At 48.4% G+C, this 12743-nt stretch overlaps 2 protein-coding genes across 2 annotated transcripts in view; both read left to right on the plus strand.

The window, feature by feature from the left end:
- The first annotated feature begins 14 nt into the window (after positions 1-14).
- Positions 15-2443, plus strand: ndufs5 (NADH:ubiquinone oxidoreductase subunit S5). The gene is made up of 3 exons (XM_061760246.1): positions 15-161; positions 918-1146; positions 2245-2443. The coding sequence occupies exons 2-3, from the start codon at positions 931-933 to the stop codon at positions 2350-2352; spliced, it is 324 nt and encodes a 107-aa protein (XP_061616230.1). The 5' UTR covers positions 15-161; positions 918-930; the 3' UTR covers positions 2353-2443.
- Positions 2444-3404: 961 nt separating this feature from the next.
- LOC133471061 (microtubule-actin cross-linking factor 1-like) overlaps positions 3405-12743 on the plus strand; it is a 137127-nt gene continuing 127788 nt past the window's right edge. Inside the window, 2 exon segments of the mRNA XM_061760230.1 lie at positions 3405-3812; positions 7423-7661. Of these exon segments, the coding sequence (XP_061616214.1) occupies positions 7436-7661 (226 nt within the window). The 5' untranslated portion in view covers positions 3405-3812; positions 7423-7435.

Here is a 12743-nt window from a genome sequence, read left to right on the forward strand (position 1 = left end):
TTGACTGACATTCTTGTCCACTAGGTGGCGGTAGTGCAATATGACGTCTCAGGGATTCTTTGCGACACCTTCGCTCACTTTACGGCAATGCCTTCCGACAGTCGTAAAGCAACGACTGTCGCACATCCGGAGGAAGGTTAAATTGACGCCAGCAAAACACGGTAATTTGGTCTTCATTCGGTTTTATTTCAATATTTGCGAATGAAGTCCGAATTTTTGAATGTAAGGAGACTTGAATGTGAGCATTTCTTGTAGCTGTCGTCGTCCGAAGACGAATCGACTCGCTGTTCGCGCGCGGCTTGTCATTGACGGCGAACTAGCGTGCTAACAGACTCGCTAGCCGAGCGTGCTAACAAACTCGCTAGCCGACATTACAAGACGTTTTGGAAAATAGCCTTCATAGTTTCTTCATGCTTTACTGGTAACCGATGACATTATGACGTGTGGACCTCGCTTGAGTTTTTGAGTCCATAACAATGAACTAAATAAATCAAGCTTGGTGGATTAGCAATATTATTTAGCAACGTTTTCATCGTGTGTCGGTAAAAATGACATGAAAAAGGAGTTTGTCGTATGAATTCAAGCAATGTCTTTGTAAAAACACAAAAACAACTCAAAACAAGGGAGCGTTACCGTCACGTTGTTATATGTGAAGTAAACCATTGACACGCCTTTAAATGGAGCAACAACGAAGTTTGGCAAAAGGCTGGACGATATGCTCTTAAAACAATGCCACAGGGATTTGGCTTTATTTTCTCTTGGGACCAAACCACCAATGTGTTTTTTTTGTTTGTTTTTTTTACCCCCCTCGACCTTTAACTTGCATCAATGTCTGCAGAAATAGTCAACATTTTTCCTTCAAGATGACGTGAAAATAATTTTCCTTTTTTTTGTACTTGCCTCTTTGCTTGTTTTAGGTCGGCCAGCGCGATGCCTTTCGTGGACCTGCAGTCGCGTCTGGGCGTGGACGTGGACCGCTGGCTGCTGCTGCAGAGCGGCCCGCAACCCGGCCGGCGGGCGGCGCGCTGCCACACCTTCGAGAAGGACTGGATCGACTGCGCCCACGGCATCGGGCAGACGCGCGCCAAGCGAGAGTGCCGCCTGGAGTTTGAGGACTTCTACGAGTGCATGCACAGGCAGAAAATGGTACGCAGACACGCGGGCGAGCGCAGAGGACGCAGCGAGGGAGGACATTTTTTTGCACAAGCCTCACGTTAGGCTGGTCCGTGCGATCTTGCATTATCAAACAAAAGCAGCTGCACGCCTTTTGAAGTCACCGATAGGACGAAGAGGGGTCGCAAGGAAGGAAGGACGAACCATGGAAGGAAACAAGGATGTATGGAAGGGCAGTGAGGTTGAATGGAGGGACGACAGGAAGGAAGGAAGGTAGACAGCGAAGGGTGCAAGGTGGGCGGGAAGAACAGATGGGTGACAGCAAGGAAGCAAAATAGGTAAGGAAGAAAGGAAACAAGAACGTTATGGAGGAAGGGGGAAAAGGAAACAAGGATGGAGGGGGGAAGAAACTGGTTTTGATTGTCATTTGCTTGTTCTGCAAGTAAAGGGCAAACAAATTGAGCAATACTGAATATTTCTTTTGTGCGAGTTGACATTGTATGCGCCAGCATTAGTCAAAACACGCGACTGCGAGTAATATTGCGACGGTAGAATAAGAATGAGACGGAATGGCCGTACCAGTGCCACGTCGCCGCCAATTTGCGTGGCGCTTTTGCGGAAAGTCGGACAGCGCCCGCTTTGCCCAAATGGATCGCCGGCCGACCGCGTCGGGTTATTTTCGCCGAGCGGCTAACCGCGAACGTCTCAATGACTGCGCAATTAATTAGCCTTTTTATAACCATATAAAATTAGCGATTGGAGATGATTTTGGGATGGTTTTGTGTTGACGGTGGTGGCAACAGTACAGCACGTCTCAGGAAATTCCGTACCAGCGCGACCGCCCGCGCTGAAGATTTGTGCCGACGCTCGTCACATTCGCACGACGTCAACTTTGGCGAGGAGATGCGATGGTTGAAATGTCATTTTGAGAAGAAAACGGCATCGGATCAAAAAGACATGCACTTTTAAAATATAACAGAGCGTTTTGACGTCTTGGGTTTCGTTTCCTTTTAAAATTGGAAATTAGATTTTTGTGAGTGGAAAAAAGGTTTGATTTTGATGCCAGATTTCCTTTGGGACCGCGAGTGGCGTCATTTTGTTCATGACTATATCGTCTTCTTGTGCTTTCAGCACCAGCGTTTGCACGCCATCAGCCAGCAGCGCAACAAGATGATGAAGGAGGGCACGTACACGCCGCCCGTCTGCCACACGGGCCGGGGCGAACGCTCCGAGCCGTGAACGCCGCTCGCCCCGTCGCCCGCTCTCTCATTTGTCGTCGTGTACGCCAAAAATCTTCCTCTGTCGGTTAATAAACACTATAGACACTTCATTTTCTCTTCTTGAATTTTGCTACATTTATGTCAGCAATAAACATTGTAAACAAAATAAATACTTGCTACTTTAAAGGGGATTTGCCAAAAATCTACTTCAGACACCGCAAGATGGCGCCACAAACGCACAAATAGGCACGTTATATATATATATATTTGACAAAGTTTCATATTTTGACACGTGGACACATTTCATGCTCTTAAAAATAAATACGTTCGTCAGACGTCACATTACAGGACGACACATTAGTTTCACGGGAAACTTGGCAGCTGATAATTGTTTTCCTGATTAGCCAAAGTTTTTGGGAAAGGGTTTTCCATAAAGCTCATATTAGAACTACTAAAAATGATGTCAAGTACAGACCACAATTGAGTTTGCTTTTTTCATTATGAGTTGGTTGTAGAGCCTCATTTTACATTTACAGCTGCTAAAAAGAGTGGCTCATTCGAGCCTATGAAATTGTTAAGAGGTATGAATGAATTATAACAGGAAAAGTTCATTTTTTGATTACAATTCCAAAAAGTGAAACTCTTTGTCCTGATACAATGAAAAAGAAAATACTTTTCAGAAGGCCACTTACCTCATTTCTAAAAAGAAAAACGAAAACATTTCAATTCTTGAGCTGTTGAATAGTTTTGTTTTGGAGCGGGGGTGTATGAAAAGCTGATTATGACGTCATGTTGATGTGAATGATGAGTAGCTTCTGCAAATATGTCAAGAGGTCAACGCCTTGTTTTCCACAAAAGCATCTCGGGTAATCATTCAGGAGCAAGTGAACTTGTGAACCCTCCGACGGGCACCACTGAAAGACTCCATGGTGCATCAAAAAGCGTCAGACTGGCGTGTGAGAGCGTTTCCGCCGATTGGTTTTTCGGGGCCACCCCACTGAAGCGTTCCTGGCTCCGCCCCTGAAAGCGTCCACTCGTGTCCGTGAGCCCAACAAAATTCGGTGGAGCCCGTTTCAGCGTTCCAAAATATTCCACTGAGCGTGCGCGTGCATGTGCAAGGCGTGAGTGAGCGTGCACGCGAAATGGGCCACGCACGATGACGACGACGACGACGACGACGACGAGGCAGGAGGAGCCCCCGACCCAGCACCCCCAAAACGAAATGTCCGCCAGCAGCCCCAGAAAAGGCGTCGCGAGCCGGCCCCTGCGATTGACGGGTTAGCCGCGTAAGGGAGCGGCCGAGCGGGGACAGGGCGAAGGAGCTCCGGAGCGCAATCGCCAGCAGCGCTTTCGCTCTTCTCATCCGACTTTCGGACGGACGAAGGAGAAGAAGACGGGGAACGGCAGCGGCGGCCGCGGCCACACCGGCCTTCCACGCTCGGAGCCCGGCTAGCGGGACCGCCGCTCCCCCCGCCGAAGGTAAGCCGCTGCCGGAGCTCGCGCGGACCGCTTGCAAGGCAGCCAGCTGCCGCGAGATGAATTGGGAATGCTCTGATTGACATTTTGATTCAACGAGGGCGCTGGAGAAGGCTGTGATGATGATGATGATGATGATGATGCTGTGGCCTCAACAATGCACGATGCTTTTGGAGCCACCGTTGCTGAAGGACTTTTTCCTCGGTTGTTTTGGGGGCCTGATGTGAAGGAAGCACGAGCTCTCCTGCACGCCGCAGCTTGGAAGCAAACATCTTCGCTTCAAGTCATACTTGAAGACAAATGCGAATAGGGGACTTAGTCGACTTAAAATAGTATAAAAATAGAAATATTACATCAAATCAAACATAACTTACAAATAAATACACGGGGCGTGGGGGAAACACCTTAAATTGCCCTCAAAGGAAATAGTGGAAATATAAGCTTTTTATAAAATGTACTTTTCAACTTCATACAAAATACAATCAAGAGAAAATAGAATGAATAATTCAAATATCAAATGTGTAAAAAAAAAAAATGTAATATAGATAATACATTTTAAAAAGTTAAGAGCAAAAAAATAAACTACCCCACCGCAGGAAATCATTGAAATATTTAGTACATTTCTTTGAGCAATTATCATTTTAAAATGAAAACAAACTAAATATTAAATCATATAATGGGGACTTCCCCATTTCAAAAATGTTAATTGAAAAAATACACAGATACCAAACAGGATTAATTATTTTTTAAATGACAATTTAATGAATAAAATGTACACAAATATCCGAGGTCGAAGACGCAGACACGTTGCTCAACAGCTGCAAATTCTTCTTCCTGGTCATGTCAGCGCGTTGGATTGTTGCTAGGCAGAATTTGGAGGTTCCCCACAATTTGGGTCAGAGGGCTTCGCCGCCGCACACAGCTGACGAAGGACAGTGAGAGACGGCGGCGACGCAGCCACCAAGGGTTCAGTGCAAAAATGTAAGGTTTACAAGCGCCACAGTGTTGTAGTACGTAAGCGTCAGCGAATGAACTGGGGGCGGGCGGGACGTGACGTCACAGCGGCCTCCAACCTTAATGACAGGGTTCCCCACCGCGGTGCTATTTTGACACTTGCCGCTGACTCACTTTTACGCTCGCAAACGAGCCATCGAAGAACGACAACTTGGAAAAGAAAACGCGACCTGAGACACGAAAACAGTGAGCACTGTTCACCGTGACGCCCGAGACGCCCCAACACAAACCGCAACCAAAAACTAGAGAGCCAAATACACACATTCCCACTTGGTGACCTTCCTTGTATCGTTGCCATGGTGACAGTCCTTCACCAGTGGTGCTAGGAGCATGTTTTGGCCAAAAACCGTCATGTTTAGTCTACAACTTCACCACCGACACAAACTGCACCTGTAAAGTCTCTTTCGAAGCGCCGCAAAGGTTTGAAAAGTGTTAGCATATTTACTGCGGTTAAGCTCCTTTCAACTCTTTAACGGGCAGATCAGAATTTTGCCAAGTATGTCCCAAAAAAAAAAAACACAAGGAATTTGTCTCCGGTAGTTGTTCAGTTCAATTGGCAGAGAACACTTTGGAGACAGAAGGACGTTGCAATGAGCAATGAGACGACCACACGGCAGCGAACGCACTTGAGGAAAGTCTTTCATTGACTCCACGGGATCCAAAGTTGCCCTGGCTATTCATTGGCATTGATTTCGTACTCTCGATTGATTGGCTGATGTGCGGATGGCGCCTCAACACACACACTCACACTGGACACTTCATTAGGTACAGCACATACAGCGTTCCTTTTTTCTGATCCAGAAAAGACACTCGAGCGCCTCGGTTTTCTCCCAGGCCGGAAGAGCCACGCTTAAAGTCTTATTTTCAAAACGTTCTTGACGAGTTCGCATTTGAGGCATTCCTAGCAAAGACAATCCTTATTGATTCAGCAATTGGTGGCAGCCTACTGAAATACATTTCCAAATAAATTATAAAGGTGAAGACAAAAGTGCATTTACTGAACAGCGCTTCTACACTTTCCACCTTTTACGTTACAACCTTTATCTAAAATACAATAACTTCATTTTGCCCTCAAAACTCATCACGGTATTTAAAATTTTTCAATTAGAAAATGTTGGAATGGACAAAAGTGCCCAAAAAGAAATGTGCCAGGCTCGTGGCATCATATTCGAAAAAGAAACAATTCTGCGAAAACTGATGTGATTTGATTTGTAATAAATGTGCAAAATTTCAGAAAGAAACCTTTTCATGTTCTCACAAATGATTAGATTAGCTCTTGAGCTAGCCGGTGGCTAGCGCCTATCGTCGCGTCGCGCCGCGCCGCGGAAAGTCGCGCTACGACCCGGCCAAGTAAATTCCATTCGATGAAAGCCGCCGGATGCTTTAAGCGGCTCAAACGTGTCGGGATGTGTCGGCATGAGAAGATGCAAGACAAAGTAGCATCGTTCCAATAATGGAAAGACTAGAAGCTTCTTTCCCGACCGACCGGCACACGATGTCCCGGTTCCAAATGAAATTGCCGTGAGTGATCAATGTGGTGGTTTTTTTTTTTTTCTCTTCCTCCACCTCGCTGAACTTTTAACCTTCTTCTCTTTTCAACTTCTTTGTTTCGCCGCATTCTTTATGAAAATATGACTTACGACCATTTTGTAATTTTGCTGTTACGAAGAAATATCGGGCAGAAGGGTGGACGACTGGTTAGAGCGTCAGCCTCACAGTTCTGAGGACCGGGGTTCAATCTCCGGCCCCCCCTGTGTGGAGTTTGCATGTTCTCCATGCGCCTGCGTGGCTTTTCTCCGGGCACTCCGGTTTCCTCCCACATCCCAAAAACATGCGTGCGAGATTCTAAATTGCCCGTAGGTGTGCATGTGGGTGCGAATGGTTGTTTGTTTGTATGTGCCCTGCGATTGGCTGGCGACCAGTTCAGGGTGTACCCCGCCTCCTGGCCGATGACAGCTGGGATAGGCTCCGGCGCTCCCGCGACCCCAGTGAGGAGAAGCGGCTCCGAAAATGGACGGATGGACGAAAAATAATCCGCATTGTGCTGATTTTGAGTCATTTCCTGAGCAGGCCGCTCTATCCAATTCTGCCTAGCAACGAGTGAGCTGGTCATGAATTTGCCTGATCAATATGTTGTTGCATAATGCTAACTAGCTAAGGTCAGTCGATTGAACTAAAGGTGGCGAGGTGGGGGCAGTGGCCCACCACATCCAGCAGATGGCGGTGTGGCGGAAAAAGCCTTTTTGGGTGGGACTTCGCGGCTCCCGGTTCTGCCGAGCAAGAAGTGACGTAACTTGAAAAGTAGTTTCCGCGCTGTTCTGTTTCTGCTAGCTAACGAGCTGAAGGCGAGGAGGGGCGAGTGCCCACACGCACCCATTAGATGATTCCCATAAATTCCTATTTCACGGAAAGCTTCCTCATGTGAAAATTCCCATAACGCTAGCTATTGCAACGCTAGCTGCAATAGGCGCGACCCTACGCAGGACAAGCGCTAATCGAAAACGGATAGACGGACGTTTGATAAAAGTCACGAATGATGTTTCTGTTTATGCTGAATTAAAAAGCATCCATCTTTTCCTCCCTTTTCGTCCCCCGGCAGGGCCGACGCCCCCATGGAGTCGTCGGACGACGACACCCTCAGCGAGCGCTCGTGCGTCAGCGAGCCGTCCTTCCGCAGCGAGCGCTCGGGGGGCTCGCTTTCGCCGTGCGCCTCGTCGCTGCACGCCGGGCCGCCGGGGGACACGCTGCCCTGGAACCTGTCCAAGCACGAGCGGCGCAAGCGCAGGAGCCAGGACTCGGTGCTGGACCCCGCCGAGAGGGCGGTGGTCCGCGTGGCAGGTAAGGAGACCGCCGACGCTCGTGTCGCTTTTGCTCTGACCGACTTTGAAATGTGGTCGCTTGAAGAAAAATCCCCATTGCTAAAATAGTGCAAGTTCCATGGGCCAGCGCTACTGATTGTGAAGGTTGGCATGGCAACACATCGAGGCTGAAATCTGATTGGCCGAAATCTCTAACATCCACATACACGGACGGAAACAACGCATACAAGAGAAGCTTTACGAAATGAAGAGAAGAAATGCGTTCATTTATCTTCCGTACCGGGCGCGCTGGAGCCTATCCCGGCGATCTTCGGGCGAGAGGCGGGGACACCCCGAACCGGTCGCCACCCAAACAAACAACCATTGGCTCTCACATTCACACCTGCGGGCAATTTAGAGTCTTCACGGATGTTTTTGGGGATGTGGTAGGAAAGCGGAGTGTCCGGGGAGAACATGCTAACTCCACACGGGCCCGGCCGGGATTTGAACCCCGGTTCTCAGACCTGTGAGGCAGGTGCGCTAACCAATTGTCCACCGTGCCAAGAGAATAAATTGTTGGGAATAAATAGATGATGATGCAAATTCTACTATACACGCTCTGGCTCTATGCTGACCGTTTGTGTCCATCTTGCTTTTTTTTTTTTCCATTTCTTTTTGGTATTTACGAGTTGTGGCACTTTGGGCCAGTTGAAAGCCATGAAAACTACATTGTTCAACTTCCTTGTTATTTACTGGCTTGAATGACACACGTCGCAACGTTTGCCTTGTCCCGAGTCGGGTCAAATTGGTTTCATTCGAGACTCGGCGGTTGAGGTTTTTTATGTTTTCCATCAGATTGTATCATTTATCGATGCAATTGCATGTCATATTGTCAATTTCCCGAAAGAGGCGTTTAATGGCTGATTGCACTCCAATGGAGCAAATGGATGACGAAGCGGAGATGCCTTCTGCCGACCCTGGAGAAGAATTACATTTGAATTTCCGAAGCGGAAGCTGGAGAAAGTCTTTACTTGGAGCAGTAGCGTACGGCGGTGTCTTGACACGCGAGCGAGTCTTTCCGGATTACAGCCTTCTCTCAGCCCATTTTTGCGAGCAAAAACTCGAGATAGGAGTGCTGTACGACGGCAGTAAACTCAACTCCTATCTCTTTTCTTCAACAAGCAGCAGTTTGGTCAACAATTCTTCAAAAAGAGGCTTCGAGCTGTTTAATGCCAATTCCAACTGAGGTTTACTGAACGTAAAACAAGGACAATGCTGCAATTGATTGAGGAGCAGCACAATGTCCATTGATTTGTAGCAAAACATCTGTCTTCATTTCTTTACATTCTATTTAATTATGTCAGTTATGTATGTTTCTATGAAGTGCAATATTCTAGGAACACACTACCAACATTTAAAAACAAAATTTCATTCATCTCAATGGAGAAAGATGCTTTGAGATACAAGTGTTTTAATCACGGAATGAATTAAACTCATTCCACAAGGCACCACTGTATCAGAAAAAAAAGATGCTACTGAGAAGAAATATAGAAAATTCTTTGACGTTGATTGGGATGCGTCCCGGGTGAGGTGTTCCGGGCACGCCCCGCCGGCAGGAGACCCCGGGGACGACCCGGGACACGCCGGAGAGACGTCTGCGAACGCCTCGGGAGCTGGATGAAGTGGCTGGGGAGAGGGAAGTCTGGGCGTCCCCGCTAAAGCTGCTGCCCCCGCGACCCGACCGTGGATGGATGTTTCACAACCGGCGCGTTGGGCAAACTAACTGGAATTTGAACAAGTTAATAAAATGAGATCGAATGGACGAGAAACTTGATGCAATAAAAGAAGCAGAAAAACGAAGTCTTACAAATGACAGAAGAAGAGGATCAAAGGGGAGTCAAATAGATGATAAATGTATACAAATGAAAATAGTCAACGGCAACAAGGCCTGAGGGTTCACACAGCTGGCAAATCAGTTGTGGCGAAAGGTTCGTAGGCGACCTCGATGCGGACGCTCGTGACGCGAGCGGGTGGAGCGGACCAAACCGGCTGGCGGGCCGAACGCGTCCGCACTGTGGCGCTCACTCGGTCGGCCTCTTTTTCGTCAGGCCGTATCGCAGGCGAGCTGAAATGCGCACCAGGAATCCTTTCGCCGAGCTCCGATATTCACTCGCTCACGCAACAATTACCGGGACCCCGCACGTCGACACTGGCATGTCATTTAGGCGTCCTTCCTTCCCGCCTGCAGCGGGTTTTTTTTCTCAACAGGCAGCCTCTCCAGGCCCCTGTTGCCATGGTGATGTGAGCTCTCTCGCTCTCTCTCCCCCGCTCTCCCTCCTGTTGCCGTGGTGATGAAAGCAATGGCGGCAGGGGAGGAAGAGGGCGACAGCGGGCATGAAAAGAGGGCACAGAAAAGTGAATGATGGGGGGGGAGGAGGTGGAGGTGTTAATGACTTTTTCTCAAGGCAAAGTAAAGTTAAGGAGAAAGATTGATGTAGTGAACCTTGGCGGGAGGGAAAGTTCGGAATCAGGGCTGGCAGAAAGTGGGAACAATGTGCGCGAGACAGCAAGCTTCGGTTGACTATTGTTGTCGTTTTATTCTGAAATATGTTAGGATTGCTACTAAAAAGTTCACATTTTGGGTTTATTGTGGTTTCAAGGTCCAAGCTTCCACCCCACATGTATTTCAAATTCTTTGCATTTGATCATTTTTTTGCATGTAACGCGGTGAATGGTGAGACAGCGCCCTCTATTGGACAGCCGCCACTAACGAGGTTATGTCAAATCAAAGTGAATGAAAGTAACACTATAATTTGAATAGATTATAGAATATTCATAATATTTCACGTCATATAATGAATCTTTCTCCACATCTCTGGCATATAGTATACGACATTGACCTCTTTCGACGACAATGCGCATCAAGTACGACCTTTACGGTAATCCCTATTGGATTAATAACACAATCTGTGCGTCGTCCACCGTCGAAGCTGCTTTATGGAGATTATCCTCTGATGTTTTAAAGGGCAGGATTGAGTGGCCACATTATAGCAAATAGGTCACCAAGTCAAATATAGCAGCATGCATATGGATTGAGACTCGTCACTTGCATCTTTCGGCCTTCAGGGGGCGGTGTGCACCCTCAATCCAGGTGTTGACTTCGAGCGAATCTTCAGGGACGGTGATGATGATGATGATGTAATACCACTATTGGCCTGACGGGGGGCGCTAGAGCTTCAAATACTCCATAACCAGCCGGCTAGCCTGGCGTGCTAGCATCCACATTTGGCCACCGGGTTTTGAGATTCCTGCGGCGGCGCTTCCTGACGTGGCCGGTAGAGAGGGAGGCAAAACGGCCACGGCAGGCTGAGCTGAGTCCCAGCAGCCGAAGCGAAGGCGGACGGAGAGCGGCGTTCGAAGCGGAGCGGCCATTTGCGGTTTGGAAGAAGCTCCGGGAAGCATCGGGACAACTCGCTGACGTACGCAGCCGGGGAGAGGAAGCGTGGGTCCGGATACAATTTGGCCCGATAGCCCCCCCCCCACCCCCACCCTTCGCCACGCCGGGTGGGAAACGGACGCTCTCTGTCCCCCCACTTCGCGGAGTCTCCTCTGGGGCGTGTGGGCTGGAGCTCCGTCCCCCCGGCGTGTGAACAGCTGTCGCCGGTGCTCGGTGTTCTCTATTTAAGGAGGGAGACGCCGAGCTGTGAGACCGTGTGTCGGCGCGCACCGAGCAGCTCGCCGATGATGGCTAGATAACATTTCTGTAGCCTCCATCCAACATTTCACACCCTTGAAGACCTTTATTGACTATTTGACGGGATTTTACCGGGCCAAATGCAGCGAGCCCGGCCGTGAAAAGGACGCGGGGGAGTGGGAGATATCCAGCTAGCCAGCCGGCGGAGCGGAGCGGAGCGGGGCCACTGCCGTTGTCCGCCCCTCGGAGCACCATGGCCGGATTCATACCCGGCCTGCTGCCGTCCAACCACTCGCAGGAGAAGCAGTTCGCCAAGGCCTACGAAGATGTCCTGGAACGATATAAAGGTACCGTCATATTACGCCGAGCAGGCGTGGGACACTTCATCGGGTACCCCGGCGCTTTGACAGCAATTCTGCCTTTTATACACGAGAGTGGTACAACTCCATTTTGGGCGTTTTGCAGGACTTGAACATCTTGGTGATCTAGACTTGTTTTACGGAAGTGGTCGTTTTTCTTGGATCATGTCGGCTCGTCATATTGGCTCATTTTGCTTGCAGTTTCACATCTTCAGATTTAAAGCGAGACATTTGGTGCAATAGTGGGCTAAGACCAAACATCCTTCAAATCTATCAAATTTTCCCAAAGACTCCAAACGATATTCAAGACGCGCTGGCACCCAAGCTAAAGCATTACTTCGACTGACTTTCTTCGTCGTCTCTCGATCTCGGAACCTGATTTTCAGTTTTTGCGGGAGGCGAACTCTGCGTTCATGGGTGCGGCCATCTTGGAAATGGGACCAAAAAATGCTGAGTGCAATGAAGGGCCGCTCTGTTCAAATTCCAACTCAACCTCGAGTTTCATCCAGAAAGATCTGTTCGTTTCTGCGCTTAACTTAAAAACGACACAACTGGAGTTGGCCCACTCTTGTGCTCAGTGGCTCAGAATGCTCACTTTTACAGCGTTGAAGGGATATGAAATGAACAGTATGCTCATTATTGAGTGCTGTTTCTAATATTTGGCACTATCAGATTATTGTTCACACATTTTTAAAATGCTACTAACAGCTGTCGCGCCTGACTGTCAATAAAAAGTGAACATGAAGTATTTTTATGTGTAAAGGCCGTTCTGGGCTTGTGTGCCTAATGTTGTGACCCTTAATATACGCTCGTCAGGATGAGATGAGAATTTTGGAATTTTAACAGAATCCACGGATTGAAGTGGCGTTTGTGTCCATTCCATTCTTATTTGTTGATATATTTTTTTTCTCCTGCGCATCATTTTGGATAACCAAACCTCCAGCTCCGCCTGCCCTTTTCTCCCCGTTGCGATGGCTCGTGCACTTTGGGATAGAGCGGAGGAAGCCCTTTTACGCCCTGGCCGACATCCGTCACCGTGTGTTTGTGCTGTAAATATCGCCGCCGTCTG

This window comes from Phyllopteryx taeniolatus, chromosome 21, assembly GCF_024500385.1.
Source record: "Phyllopteryx taeniolatus isolate TA_2022b chromosome 21, UOR_Ptae_1.2, whole genome shotgun sequence".
In the NCBI taxonomy this organism is placed as follows: Eukaryota; Metazoa; Chordata; class Actinopteri; order Syngnathiformes; family Syngnathidae; genus Phyllopteryx; species Phyllopteryx taeniolatus.